General features: G+C 43.3%; 1 protein-coding gene across 8 annotated transcripts in view; it reads right to left on the bottom strand.

The window, feature by feature from the left end:
• BCKDHB (branched chain keto acid dehydrogenase E1 subunit beta) overlaps positions 1 to 10,628 on the bottom strand; it is a 229,634-nt gene extending 219,006 nt beyond the window's left edge. For 3 of the 8 annotated variants that reach the window (XM_070223512.1, XM_070223513.1, XM_023650702.2), the window contains exons 1-3: positions 10,253 to 10,501; positions 4,929 to 5,006; positions 3,430 to 3,498 (exon numbers count right to left, since the gene is read on the bottom strand). In XM_070223512.1, coding sequence (XP_070079613.1) covers positions 3,430 to 3,498; positions 4,929 to 5,006; positions 10,253 to 10,448 — 343 coding nt within the window. In that variant the 5' untranslated portion in view covers positions 10,449 to 10,501. Of the gene's footprint in view, positions 1 to 3,429; positions 3,499 to 4,928; positions 5,007 to 10,252 lie in introns of all 8 variants that reach the window. The other 5 variants (XM_005596802.4, XM_070223510.1, XR_011422062.1 and 2 more) reach the window with 4 other exon arrangements.
• Between the last annotated feature and the right edge of the window lie 5,228 nt (positions 10,629 to 15,856).

Below are 15,856 nucleotides of genomic sequence, written 5' to 3'. Positions count from 1 at the left end.
CGCTGGGTGGCTATAACGACTTCAGCTGAGTTTGGAAATGCTGAGTTTCAAGTGACTGGAACATCGAGGTGAAGACGTGCAGTGGTACATCGAATACACAGATCCAAAGCTCAGGCCAGAGGTCTAGACTGGAGATGGAAATTCAGAAGTCACTAGTGTGAGCAGCAGGTGACACGGATGAAATGCCCCAGACAGAACGAGCAGTGAGAAGAGCACCATGCATGAGAACCTGGGCAGACAGCCAACAGAAGACACACCAACTTACAGAAGCACCTGGCATGCCACCTCACGGGCTCAGGGAAGAGGGAAGGCTAGAAACTCCTCCCACCAGATCTAGAGAAGACAGGTACAAAAGTAGAATTCAACTTCCGGTTTCCAGTTCAACATATAAGGAGCTTGGAAGTAACCACTCTGTCCTGACAACCAGTAAAAAGCTGAGCAGACTGAAAAATCGACAGCACTTCTTGGATGCATAAAAGAGGGAAGGACAAAGAGCAAACTGATGCCTCTGAGACTGGAGAGACAGACAGACGACTACAGGGAATCTGGACTTAGCAGAGCAGAGACTCCCGGGTGGAAACCACTGAGGGACCCAGCGCCAGGCCAGGAAAACTCAAACTAAAAGTGACGAACTGCCGGAGGCTCAGTGTGGACAGGTCTGAGAGTTAAAACCTCCAGCGCACCCAGTCATAGCGGCCCCCACAATATTGTAAGATTTACCTCCAGGAGCTCCACCAGGTTCCCACAGGAAACATGAGAAAACTCCCCTCTTGCTTCCAGCAGGGGAAGCAGACAGGGAAGCATTTTGAAACACACAGAGCACTCCCTTCTTAACAACGCCTAACCTCAGGTAAAACCAGCGAACCAGAGCCTAACCTGCTGGGTATTATCAGAGGACAAGTGACCAGTAAGTGACTGGGGGAAGGAAAGACCCAACTCCAGCCCACTCTAGCCATCCTGTCCCACCTGAAGGGGAAGAAAAAACTGAGAAACACTCATGAAGTTCACGGTCCAGAGGCAAATACTCCCTAAAAGACTGACACCTAGTCATAGGACCATAGGAGCTTCCCCTCCCCCTACACCTCATCAATACATCTCTAAAGGCCTCTTTAGAGCAGATCCTTTTGCCTGGTACATACAGTCTGGCTCTCAAGAAAAAATTACAAGGCATATCAAAAGGCAAAAGACACAATTTGAAGAGAAAGAGCAAGCATCAGAACCAGACATGGCAGAGATGTTGGAAAGATCAAACCAGGAATTTAAACAACTATGATTAATATGCTAAGCGCTCTAATGGAGAAAATAGACAGCAGCAAGAACAGATGGGCAACGTCAGCAGAGACGAAAATACTAAGAAAAGAACAAAGTATAATTCTACGTTTTAAATATTAGTTAATATATCCAAATATATTCAGATTATTCAAATACAATCTAGAAGTGTATATACCAAGATATGTACAGTGGTTTTCTCTAGGTTCTCTCCGGACGTATGGGCAATTTTTATTTTCTTCTTTAAGCTTCTCTATATTTTCCAAATATTCTACAATGCACTTGCATTACTTCTGAAATCAAATGTATAAAGGTTTTTAATTTTTTTTTTTAAGATGCGCACTTTCTTTTTTTTTTTTTTTTTTGTGAGGACGATCAGCCCCGAGCTAACGGCTGCCAATCCTATTTTTGCTGAGGAATCCTGGCCCTGAGCTCACATCTGTGCCCATCTTCCTCTACTTTATACGTGGGATGCCTGCCACAGCATGGTGTGCCAAGTGGTGCCATGTCCACACCCGGGATCCGAACCGGCGAACCCCCAGCTGCCAAGAAGCAGAACGTGTGCACTAAACCGCTGCGCCACCAGGCCAGCCCCAAGGTTTTTAATTTTTTTAAAAGATCTAGTTTGTAGGAGTGTGAATTAGCTGGAACTAATTGAGGTAGTTTGAGATAGTTGAGATTAGCCCAACTGTCTCAAACTCTAAACAACTGTTAGAAATAGACAGCGAGGAGAAAATGGAGGGGACCCAGAAAATCAACCTGCTATAAAGGGAAGAGAAAAGAAGTACCTGGGAGTTCCATCCAAGTGAGATGGAACATGCTATGGTTTCTTGGATTCAAACATAACATAACCTCATAGGAGAGGGAAACAAGAAGAAACAACAATCAGAAAAAAAATCTTGAGGACCTCACCCGTTTCTCTGAGCACGCATGAGCTTCACAGGGCAGTGGCAAAGGTAAGACGAAGGTAGATATCAAGCCCTCCCCCTAAACTTCACTGCTTCGCCGACTTCCAGGTGAGACAAGACTGAGAGAAGAAATCAGAGGTCAAAAGCACCTCAAAGGCATCCCTAAAAGGAAGGGGTGGAAACACTTCCTTGACAGCAAGTCAGGAGTGGGAACGCTTGGATGGGCCAACATGCATTCTGATGGTTTTATGTCTGAGTCAAATAAGTGAGTGAAAGCAATAGGCAGAAATCAACCACACGCCAGGCAAAAGACACAGATCGGCTGGGATGAAACATGTAGAAGGGGTAACTTTATGTGTCAACTTGGCTGCATGATGGTGCCCAGTTGTTTGGCCAAATATCAGCCTAGATATGGCTGTGAAGGTATTTTTTAGACGTGATTAACATTTAAATCAGTAGACTTTAAGTAAAGAGAATTCCCCTTCAAAACATGGGTGAGCCTCATCGAATCACTTGAAGGCCATAGGAGAAAAGACTGAGGTTTCGCAAACAGAAGAAACTCAGCCTCAAGACTGCAATGGAGAAACCTTGCCTGGGCTTCCAGCCCACTGGCCTGCCTTACAAATTTCAGATTTGCCAGCCTCCACAATAAAGTGAGCCAATTTCTTAAAAAACAAATCTCTCTATTTCTCATTCTCTCCTCCTCTTTTGCTCTCTCTCTCTCTAGATATAGATATACATAGATATAGACATATACTCACATACAAATAGTATATAATACATCTATATACAAAATACACAAAGATATAGACACACAGATAAATCTTAATGCTTCTGTTTCTCTGGAGAACCCTGACTAAAGCAGGTAATAAAAGATGAAATCTGTTAACAGAGACCAACCGGGCAGAACCTTGACCTAGAGGAAATGGAATTGAGATTGGCTAAGGCAAGCAGCAATAAAAGATCAAGGATTCCTGGACATATAAATGACATTATAAATAATACATTTAGTGAAGGCTATTCTGGAATCTATAATATTCATAATATGAACTAGATCAGAAGGATGCTACAGTTAGAACACATTTGGAGAAATCTAGGCCAAAGGATTCTGTGGGTGGCTGTAGAAAGAAAAAGGAACCCATCCATACAATAAGGATATAGCAAACAATTTAACAGGCACATTTTGCATTCTCAAGATCTTTAAGTAGATGTTCTACAGGAATACTGTTCATATATAAAGATATTAACTTACCATATTTGTCTCGCAAGCCAACAGTACATCTAAAGACTCCACCAAAGGCAACATCTTCACCAAATATTACTGGAAAACAGCATTTAAAGAACACATTTTAACAATCCCTAAATGACAGTAACAATAAGTAATTTAAATGTTTACATTTTAAATCATAAAACAGAAATGGACCATAGATCTAAATTAAGTTTCTCAATTTCAACATTATTAACATTTTTTTTGGACTGGATAATTCTTTTGTTGTAGTGGCCTGTCCTCTGCATCACAGATATATTAGCAGCATCCTTGCTCTCTACCCTGTGGATGACAGTTGTCCCCACATACACAGCTGTGACAGCCAGAAGTGTCTCCAGACATTGTTAAATGTAAGAGGAGGAGGGGGGATGAAAATTGTGCCAGTTGAGAAAGAACCACTGATCTTGAATTTCACCTTGTTTTCACCATGTTGTTCACCCACGAATAAAATGAAGCCAGAGAAGTAGCGAAGTAACCTGCCAAGTCAGAAAGCAGGAGGCAGAACCATGACTCACACTGCGGGCCCCCGAGTCCCTGGCCAGTGTTTTTTTTATACGTGGTATACAATGAGAGTCAGCAATCTGAAAAGCTGAAGGAAAAGCACTCTACGCTGAGACGACAGTCACAAATAGGAAAGTGACTTAGACTGTGTGAAACAGGAGGAGGCAAGTCTGGTGGGACATGGACAGCAAGGCAATGAATAGCACAGGTAGGGCTTGAGAGGAGCTTTGAAGCAAGGCAAAGAAAATAACAGGCATTCGTAGCACAGAACTCTGGACCTCAAGAAAATAAGTCACCTTGCTCTACTCACCCAGATCAATCATTGTCAGCATTCAAAACAAAGCAAGGTCTAATTATCCACTAGTCTAGCTCTCACTTCCTCTTACAAAATAACCTGGTTTTCACTTGATCTTAAAACTAGGGACTCTCAAGTGGAAGCACGAGGTATACTAACTACACATATGAAGTAAAGCCAATTAACCTTAGAAAACACACAGCAGGAGGACAACTGCTTTTATATCAATAATTTAACTTGATAAGATAAAGTTACTTATACAGTTATTTATAAATATTAAAGTTATTTCCAAAAAATCTTACAACTTGAATGACAATATATCCCAAAGGAAAGCACAGAATCAAATCCTCGTTTTATAAACAGATAGCTGAACAAAGTGGTATTTTCCATTTTTTCTACACGCTAAAGAAACAGCAGTACACAGTAGGTATATAATATTGGGACCACTTAGACTACGGAAGAAAGTTAACTTGATGATGTTAGATATGCATGAGAACTAACTCACAGCGAGGAGATAAAAGATGTGTTCATATCATAATTTGATTATTTAACCTTAATCATTTCATTAGGTCTTTTAAAAATTCCAGGTAGATATCATGTTAACCATTGAGCTCCAGACAAATATTTCCAGCAAATCTTCAATTCTGAATTAACACAACTGCCACAGTCAAGCACAAAGCAAGTTTACCTGCAGTAGGATCTTTAGCCAATGAGTTGTCCAAGGCACTTGTTACTGCCTGGAAAAGATTCATTTTCTGAGTTTGCCCTGTGAAAGTTAAAAAAAAAAAAAAATTGTAACATTTCATACATTGTAAAATATGTAAAAAATAACCAGTTTCTTAACAGTTGATTACAACTGGATTAAATTCAAGGTAGAAATGAGGGTACAGAATATATTATGTGAATGTATTGCATTATTTACAATGATGCCAGCTTTGTGGAAGATGCAAAAGGAATGCAGATTTCAAGAAGCTTGTCGATGAGGCAAAATTTGCACATTAAATAATTAAAAACAAGTATAAAAAAGAAGGAAGGAATATAATCAAGTGACCAAATGTGTGTAGACAATAAAAAAAAAGCTCCAGAAAGTCAGAAGAGGGAACCAGCCAGAGTGAGAGGGGTTTGGGAAGATTCCCTGGACGAGTGTTAGGAAACTAAGCCCTCATGGCGGCACGTGACCAGTGGCGTCTGTTGCATATGCCACAAAGAGCACATAGTCATGGGCCGTCAAACAATGAGGAAGGCTGAAGATCAACATGAGTGCCTAGAACTGCCATGTTTGGAGAATACCATAACCCCACACCTAAACACGTGAGAGCTAGTCCTATTCTCTTACTGCTCAAGGAGAATCTCTGCAGGACAACCTCCACCTCCCTAAGCGGGTTGTCGGGAGGGCTGAATGGAATGTACACTTGAAGCACCTGGAGCAGTAGGTGATGCAGTAAGTGCTGAACAAATATTAGCTATTTACTGCTAGATTCTCGACTTTGTCGGTGTCCTTCATCTTGACCTTGGCATTATTCTGAATGGTATAAAGCTTTATTTAATAGTTTCCAAATGTTGGAATTCAGAAACATCATGACTTTAGGACTCTGAATTAAGCCTCGGTGCTGCCCAGTGCCCACAGACACCCCAGAACTTTGGGTCAACTCCTCTCCAAAAGCACTATTTGGAGCAGAGAAAGGCTTCTGCCTGAAGCTTCTCTGAGCCACAGGCCCAAGCTTCACTTTTGTGCCTGCTCCATGCACTCGTGCTCACCTTAACCCACAGCCACCCTGATATCAATCCCATCAACACCTGCTGCTTACCCTAACCACTGTCCCACCCAATCTCTGAGCTCCTCAGTAGCCTGGTGTGTCCCAAAAGCTAAGGTCTAATTCCCAGGGTGGGTCACAACCCACCTACTGCTATTGCTACTGCTCCATCAACCCTCCAGCCCTGAGACACACTGGTCACTCCTCCTTTTCCTGGAGACCCATCGTCTTCCCAAGCCTGGCCTGTCTCCACAACAGGCTCTAACCTATGACATCTTGAATCTCCCACTATCCACTGACACCCAGCCTTCTGACTTTCTGCCTGCTCCGGCCTCAGATGTCTCTCTGACCCCTTCAACACTGCTAAACGCCCAGGCTTCGGGTCTTGGCAACACCCAAGCAGATCTGCCCTCCTGCCTCTGTACCCAAAATAGAGGCCTATTTCTACTCTTCCTATTGATGGGGATAATAGGAATTTATTCAAGAAAGCACCGTTACATCACCTACGTCAAAGGATACATGATCACACCACATGTCCATGATTACTTCATAACTTAATTTTCCTCAGGCTAAGCCTTTATTATTTAATAGATACTTTCCTTAACTCCTTCTCCATTCTATAAAAACCCTGTAAAGTGTTTATTGGTGCCCAGAATCAGATGATAATGGTTTAGGGTAAACTTTTTTCCCAACCACCATGACATTCCCACTCTTTCTCCTATTTCATATATTTCCTAAAGTAAGATTTCTATTTGTCTATTAAGATTTTCATAGCTAAGAACCTAGGAAGAATGACACTTCCTAAGCATCTAAGCTGGTATCTGTTTCCCATCTGCTGACCATTTGAATTAATACCAAATGCCCCCCACCCCCGACCTCTTTATCTCCTTGCTGCTCAGCAAGTTTTCAGCAGGAAGAAAGCAAAAACTTTAATAATAAAAATCATACAAAGGAAATCTGAAAAGTATTGCTTGATAACCACAAATAATTTACTTTTCTTATATGAAAATAATTTACAAGTAAGGGTATTTAAAGGTTATATTTCCATATGAGCACATAAACTTTCACTCCTGAATACTTTTTTCAAATAGATTCAAAATTTTAGGAGTTTGGATTAACTGCTATTCTACTAGAAGCTTTTAAAAGTTTTAAATGACAATTATTAATACAGCACATCTTTTGATTCTTTTTAAAGCTCATTTTTAAATGAGCTGCTCACTTGAAATTGTCCTAAGTAGAGCATCGTGAATGAGCAGGTCTTCATCACTGCTACGAAGACCAAGTGACACATCACCAAGTGACACAGAAGACCAAGTGACACATCACCAAGTGACACATCGGCAGAATGTTAGGGACACAAGAGAAGATAAGCTCCCAGACGGGAGTGATTCTTATCTGCTCTTGATCAGAGATAAACGCTCAGCGCTTACAACAATGGCTGACATGTGGCAGCTGCTCACTAAATATCTGTTGCACGAATGACTGAATAAACAAACAAATAAGGCTGTTTCAATAAAGATTTAAAAAGCACACAAAGCAAACTGTTAGTCAACCACTTAAAGAAAAAGGAACGAGTAGGAAAAAAGATCTACCAGAGTCACAGTTCAAAGACAGACAAGAGAATGGGAGCGGGGAAGAGGTGATACTGCAGTAATGGTCTAAAGGATTATTCACTTATTCTAAATATTCAGTATGCAGTAGGGCTGAAGGAAGAGAGAAGCCTTCTGGAGCTGCAGCATCTCAGACAGAAGAGGCAAGTGGGTGCCCGAGGAGCAGTCTCCAGAAAGAAACAAGGTCAACAGCAGGGCATGTAGAAACGAAGCATTATTTGTAGCCAGACCCCCAAACAAATAAAAATACACAGCCATGATGAAAAAAGTTAGGGTCTACTTTCAGAAGATGAAGCCTCTGCCGAGACATTCAGCACTGGCCCTCAAGTGAGCTGCCTAGTCCTTGGTATAGACGTGTGTATTATAGCACTTCCTTGTCATACTCCTTAGAGACCTCAGCATTGAGCACAGTGTCTAACACACACACGAGAATCAGTATCTGTCTGTTGAAGCACGAGGAACGAATGGTTTCAGTGGCATAATCCAGCACTAACCACACTGTGAAATGAAGGATGCCTTCATTTCTCCCAACAAAACCCATCCCTCCAGATATTCTCCAGGATCCTTATGTGCCAGGTGTGTACCTCTGTCTCATTCTAATCCCTATTAAAGGGTAGCTCAACCTGTACGCCATAAAGTAAGTTTCATGGAGAATTCAAATATCAAGGACAGAACATTTATATTAAAATGTAAATGAAGGAACCATAAACACAAATGCCTTTTTAAGGTGCCAGTGTATACTGCATATTGATGAAAAGGAACAAAGTAAAGGAAGGGAAGGGGTTGTCACCTGAGGCTGAAATTGGGAGGACCCAGGAGGCTTAAAGTTGAAGAAACTGTGGAGAGGGTCCTTAGGTTCCCCTCTCAAGGTACCCGGTAACTTCAGTTACGGTATGACAAGTTATGGTCGCTTCCCTTCCTTTTGCTAGCTCCTTCTCTACTCAGTCTCTAAATGGTTTTTAAGCCCAGCTATAGGCTAGTGCCCCCTAAATGGGTATCTCCAATCCAGACCTCTCCTGTAAGCTCCTGACTTATATCCCACAATCATCAGTTCTCCGCATGGATGTCTTGGGCTTTTCTAACTCAACAAGCACAAAACTGGACTCTTGATGTCTGCTCCCAAAAACCAGTCTTTCCCATCTTAGCAAACGGCACTACCCTCTACCCAAGTGCACAAGCCAGAAACTGAGGAGGCATCCTTGAATGTCTTCCTTCTATTCACTTCTCATACACAATCCATCAAATCCTACTTCCAAACACATTACTTCAAATTATAGGTTAAAATCTGGTACTACCATGTCCTATTTCCAGAACTCACCATCTCTTTCCTATCCCAGGAAACCACCTCCTAATGGGGATATAAATATGATTATCATTTTACTCATATTTTAGCAATTTCACAATTATGGAAGGGGGGTTAAAAAGACCTGTACTCTATTTCTCAAGCATTGGACTAAAGTTTTGTTTCTTTCTAAGACAGAATTCGAGGTTCAACTTGTCAGTGAGAAAAAAACTGCTATTCACCTTTATAATATTTACTTAACTGTTTCACACAACTGAGACGCTTCTTAGTAAGTTATTTCTACATGCATTTTAGCACACTGTTTAGACTGGAAGCTCTGGAATCTGAATAACTACAATTCCAAAGCCGAAGCTACCACTAACTTACCTGTGTAACCTTGGACAAACTATCTCAAGACCTCAATTAACCTACCTGGAGGTACTAGGTTGTCCTAGGCATCAAATGAGATGATGAATGTAAATTTCTCAGCACAGTGCCTGCCCGTAGTAACCACTCAATAAATGTTCATTCTTATTATTCACAAGTAAACGCACACTTCCAAAAACGTCAGCTCTAGCATATGAGAAGTTATTAGACCAGGGAAAGGTAACTGTTTCCTTATTGGTTCCGATGTTCTGATGATAGACACTGGATCTTTTGGAGATTACATAAAACTTGCAGAAGAAATCGCAAAAGTTATGCAACTGTCATACCGTGAGGTGTGAGCTGTGGCTACATGTCCTTCCTACTGCTGGAAACACCATGATTTCCTCGTCCCATCACCCACATCCATTACCCCTCTTTGGCTAAGGGGCAGTCTGGCCCAACACAGGCCCAGTACTAGGCTCAAATAGAAAGCCTGGATTCTTTCCCATCTCTGGGAAGAACCTATTCCTCCGTTTTCTCCTACCTGCCAAAGCAAAGGAACACTATCTTTCTTTTAAATCTTCCTGCTCGTCCTTAGTGGCCCAGCCACGGGCAAGCTGAGACAATACCTAAGGCCTAACCCTTTCCCCGCTTGAGAAAGCAAGGAGGGAGAACGGAGAAAGGGAGGCGTTCCCTGGGCACCACCACCTCCACCTTCAGGCCCTTCCAGACCGCGGTGTGCCCTCTCACTCATCCCGAGGGTGCCCAGGGGCTGCCTCTAGAATGTGGAACCGTCACAAAAACAGAGAAAGGAGGAAACCACAGTCAGACCCTAAGGCGGGACGAGACTCCAAAGAGCAGAGCAGGGATTTTGCCAATATGCAAGGAGATCGGCCTGCCGGTCCCCGCCCAGGACAGGCAAGGCTGCACTCCTTGCTTGTGCCCGCCGGCCTGGGAGTCCGGGCTGCAGCGGAAGCGGACAGGGCAGCCCCCAGCTCACCGTACTCCAGGGGCTCCGGGTCCGGCTGGAAAGTGAAGTGAGCCACCCGCCGCCACTGGGCAGCATCCTCGCCGGCCGAGGCGGGCTGCAGGAAGCCCCGCGGCAGCCCCGCGCCACGCAGCCGACGCCAGTGTCCCCCGGCCCCGGCTGCACGGAGCCTCAACAGCCGGCACGCAATCGCTGCTGCGACCGCCATCCCCACTCGCAGCCCGGGTTTGCAAGCTACGCCGCCGCACTCTGCCGGCAGGGAGGGCGGAGCACCGAGGCGGCTTCCACATTGGTTGGGCTGAAGGGGCGGTCCCATGAAACGGACCCATCGGAGCTCGGAATTCGGGGGTGGGGAAGGCGACGAAGACGGCGGAGCGGCGTTTGCCTGTTGTGCGCATGCGGAGGAGGAGGTGGGGCTGGTGCGAGCGGGCCCGCGGATGCCGATGAAGTTGTTCCTGGAGGCGGAGCTTGCCTAAAGTCAGCAGCGTGGGCCGGGGGTCAGCTCGCGGGTCTGCGGGGTTATGTCTGCGTTTGTTCTTTTCCAGCGTCCTTTAAGTTGTCAGCTCTGAGGGATTCTTCATTATAAGATTTATACTTTCTTTTAAAATGTAGCCCTGTTTCTGTCCTCTCCTATTCTTTACCTCTACTGTCTTCTAAGTGAGGGATGCAAAGGATTACTGACTAGCATTGGTTATTAGTCTTTGAGTTTCAGAAAACTGCGGAAGAGCCTCCGCTCTTTATTCAAACCCCCTTAAATGCTTAATAAGCATGTATAGATGTGTGTGTGTGTGTGTGTGTGTGTGAGAGAGAGAGAGAGAGAGAGAGAGAGATTAGCCCTGAGGTAACATTTGTTGCCCATCATCCTCTTTTTTTTTTCCTTTCCTCCTCAAAGCCTCCCCAGTACATAGTTGTCTATCCTAGTTGTACGTCCTTCTAGTTTTCTATGTGGGATGCAGCCACAGCATGGCTTGATGAATGATGACTAGGTGAGTGCCCAGTATCCAAACCAGAAGACCCCTGGGCAGGGAAGCAGTGCATGAACCTAACCACTATGCCACAGGCGGCCCCTATAGATTTTTATTGATTGTGTTTTTCTGGATTTAGATAAGAATGAAAGAAGTGAACTTCGATTTCATCCTGCAGATCCACTTAATAGAAATTCAGCTGCATTTTTGCCCAGGTGCAGTGAAAATGACCTGACGGGCTTACTGTAACTAGCTTAGAAACCTGGAAAGGTTGAATCATTAGTTTACGTTTACAATAATCAACTTTGTAAATTTTCTTTTTAAAAATCCAAATGTTTAAAAGGATACCATCTCTGTCCATGAATTTACAAATCACAGTAAAATATGACAGAGACAAAAGTGAAAGGGTTTCCATTAGATAAAGATGGGAGGGTGGGAAAGGAAAGGCCCAGAACAAAATTTGAAGAAGAAAGACGGGCAGAGAATGAAGGGTAAGGAGTAGGCGGAAAGAATGTTCCCCTTTTGTTATTCCTGCCCTCCCACCCATCTTTGGTTTTGCAAGGAAGCAAAGGAGAGAGAAGAAATTGGGCAAGAGGAATGGCAGAGAGTTGCACCAGCTGCTTGTTTTCTGACTGAGATTCAGAGACAGAAATTAGAAACTGCCAAAGGGAGAACCAGAATTATATCTCCATTATTCCTACTCCCACACCAAACTCCAAAATTCAACATTTTGGGGATTTTTAACCTTGGTTTTTGTTAGTGTTAACTTCTACTGTTTAGTGGTGTGTGTGTGTGCTGTGTTGCGTTCCTCATTTTTACGAGTGTGAAGGTATTTTTTATTTTATTTTAGCAGAGGAAAGGGGTAACAAAATAAATTGAATTGCCATAGTCAAATTTTAATTTTAGAAGAAGGCAAAGAGCAAGGATAAAAATGAATCAAGCTGCATTTTCTCAGTTTGTTGATAATCTAGGGAGCTGGGGTGCTGAGATGATTTAGGCCTGAGAGAAAAAGGATAAAAGGACTAGTGAGAATTTATTGAATATTTGCTATGTACCAGCCAAAGACAAGCCACCATTGAGACAAATATGTTCAAAATGTAGTCTCGATTTAAGAACGTGCAAGTTGGTGGAGAAAGGAGACAGATTATATGCCAACTACAATCCAGTGCGATGGGGGCCCTGGAACAATGGGAACAAAATGAAACATACAAAGAGCAATAGCTCTGCTTTTGGAAGTCAAGAACGCCTCCAGAAAGAACATGGAGCTTCTAAAAGATGAGTAGGGGCCAGCCGGTGGGGCAGCGGTTAAGTGTGCACGTTCCGCTTCAGTGGTCCGGGCGGGGTTCACTGGTTCAGATCCCTGGAGCAGACATGGTGATGTGGATTAAGGCTGCCCCAGCTAGAGAAGCCCAAGGTGACCTGGCCTACATGCCAAACCATACGACCCAGTGGACTTTTTTTATGGTATGAATTAGGACCGCCCCAGGGAGAGAAGCCCAGGGCATCCTCACCTACATGCCGATCTATATGGCCAGATTCGTATCTAAAGTTATATGACCGCACAATAACCAGACCCCATCTGCACTGAAATCATTTAATGACATTTTACATCATCTTTTCTTTTCTCCAGTAAAAATAAGTCACGTACCCATGCCTTATAAAATTAGCCCTAACCCTCAACTCGGGGCAGCAGCAGGAGCTCTGACCGCCCGTGGGTCCTGTCCCCACGCACCAGCTCTGCCTGCCCATGGGTCCTGTCCCCATGCCAGCGGGGGCAGCAGCAGCTGCTCTGCCTGCCCATGGGCCCTGTCCCCATGCCAGCGGGGGCAGCAAAAGCGGCGGCAGCAGAAGCTCTGACTGCCCATGGGTCCTGTCCCCATGCTATTCCACACTATTCTCTAAATAAAAGAGCACTACTGCCAGATCTTGAGAGTCTAAAAAATCTTTCTTTCGACTCCTTGGCTCACCGACCCCGCATCAATGGCACCACTTGGCAAGCCATGCTGTGATAGGCACGTATAAAATAGCAGAAGATGGGCACAGATGTTGGCTCAGGGCCAGTCTTCCCCAGCAAAAAGAGGATGATTGGAGGCAGATGTTAGCTCAGGGCTAATCATCCTCAAAAAAAATTTTTTTTTTTTTTTAAAGATTGGCACCTGGGCTAACAACTGTTGCCAATATTTTTTTTTTTTTCCTGCTTTATCTCCCCAAACCCCTCCTGTACACAGTTGTATATCTTAGTTGCATGTCCTTCTAGTTGTGGGATGTGGGACACCATCTCAATGTGGCCTGACAAGCGGCGCCATGTACGCGCCCGGGATCCGAACCCTGGGCCGCTGCAGAGGAGTGCGCGAACTTAACCACTCGGCCACGGAGCCGGCCCCCAAAATTTTAAAACTTTAAAAAAATAAAAGTTACCAGGCAAACGGGAAGAGAAGGTATTCTAGACAAAGGAAAAAACACGCGCAGTCTCACAGACATGAGAACACAGTGCATTCAAGGGAGAGAAGCCAGCTTGGTGCTGCTAGACTCAGGGTCTAGGGAAGGATAGATGGATTGACAAAATTAGGAAAAATAAATCAGAGGGAGACTTTGAAGGTCATATGCAGGTCTAACAAGTTTGGACTTCCAGCTTCCTGCAGTCAGAAATGACAGAGAGAGCACCTAACAGATGTGTCTGCCCAGCGAATCACTTTTTTTTTTTTTTTTTTTTGAAATTTTCCCTGTCTCTACTGCACCATCTGCCTGGTAACCATGGAACTGTCTATGTCATTAGAGTGGGGCTCAACCTGGCCACACTTCATTGATATTAAGTTGGGGACTGACTGTCATACTCTGGGAATTATGGAAGTGTAATTTAGAAAGAACTAGAAGCAAAGTTTCCAGTCATTCCTCAGAATGACTCCTGCCTCACTTTTTACCACTGAGCTTCATTACCTGTGCAGCTTGTAGCTGTTTGGACTCAGCTGGCTTTTGGACACCCATCTGACATAGCAACATAATATTTTTGTAGCATTATATCCCTATATCCTAGCCCCTGCTCCCATTCAAACCCAACCAGAGCCATCAGGGAGGCAAGCAGCAAGGGAGTCAAATGCTTGCTTTAGAATTTTAAAATAGATTTTAAAGCTGATGGCAGAGACAATGATTTGAGAAGAGTTTGAGTTTTAAAGTCTGGTGTCTGAGTATTAAACCTCAAGACCCTGGATGACTTAGGGCATAAAGTTTGTGACCTACAAAAGATTATAAAGAGCATGCTAATTTGAGAGCCTGTTCTTCCCACCTTCCAGGGAGACAGAGCCATAGAACGCAAAGAACCATATTGGTTACAAGCTCCCAAAATCACCTCTGGCTAATTTAAGCAGAACTGTAATTACCTTAGAAGATATGTGATGGCCCACAAAAAGTGAAGAAACAAATGGCTTAGAAAAAACAGAAACCAGGGCAGTCCCAGAGATCCAGGTAATCAGAGGTAATTTATAGACTAATAAGGATATTAAAATCTCCAGGATGAATTGACTCTATTTTATCTGTCTTTGAGTGATTTTGGTCAAGATTCGGTTCCTGGGGGAGAGAATCTGGTTAGTCCAGATTAGTTCATCGCTATCCCTTGACTAAAGAAGAAAAGGATGTCTTATTGACCAAGATTATCTACAAAGTAAAAGAGAAGATTACCCAAACTTAAATCAAGGAGCAGCTACCAACCAAAGAGGGAACTGGTGCTTGGAAGCCAAGAGGAGACCTGCTGACCATGCAGTCATCCTGCCTGGGAGGTGCCACTGCGCCCGCTCCAGCAGTGAGAATTTCACCATGAAACCTTCCTCTGGATTCTTCAACATAGACTGAAGCATTGCCACTGCTATAATATGCCTCTGAATTTCTGCGGGATAGTGGTGGCCTCACCATCTGAATCCCCCTACGTCTTCTCTTAAAAAAGAAGCAGAGTAAAAAGGAAAGCAAATTAAACCAACAATTGACATCTACAGAATAGTTAGGACACAGAAAAGTCCACAACCTCCAAATTTAGGTGTTAGTGAAAAATAAACAGACTTGGCGTTGGGCTTGCAGAGGTTAGGAAGGAGTTTAGAAAAAGCTTTGCTTACAGGAAGAAGATAATCAGAATAATCCTATATATATAGAAAAAATTAAATCCATACTTTAAAACACCCCAATAGAGAAAACTCCAAGCTCAGATGGCTTCACTAGTGAACTCTACCAAATACTTAAGGAAGAAATATTACCAATTCTATAAAAAAATATTGCAAGATAAAGAGGATAAGGTAGTACTTTCAGAATTCTACGATGGCAGCATTACTCTGATATAAAAATCAGATAAAGATATTATAAGAAAGGAAAGCTAAAAACAAATATCCATCGTGAACATAGACACACACATCCTCAGCAAAATTCTAGCAAGTATAATAAATCAATATATTTAAAAAGACAGTAGATCATTACCAAATGTAGTTAAACATGAGGATGCAAGGTTACATTAGCATTTGAAAATCAATCAGTGTGATTTGCCATATTGATAGACTGAAAAAGAAAAGAAAGTGATCATTTCAAGAGAGGCAGAAAAAGCATAAGCAATCAAAAGGCAGAGATTGTCAGACTGGATGTTAAAAACAAGATCCAACTAAATGCTGTCTAT

This window comes from Equus caballus, chromosome 10 (genome assembly GCF_041296265.1).
Source record: "Equus caballus isolate H_3958 breed thoroughbred chromosome 10, TB-T2T, whole genome shotgun sequence".
In the NCBI taxonomy this organism is placed as follows: Eukaryota; Metazoa; Chordata; class Mammalia; order Perissodactyla; family Equidae; genus Equus; species Equus caballus.
The sequence above is the reverse complement of the archived record's forward strand: the minus strand, read 5'-3'. Positions and strand labels throughout refer to the sequence as shown.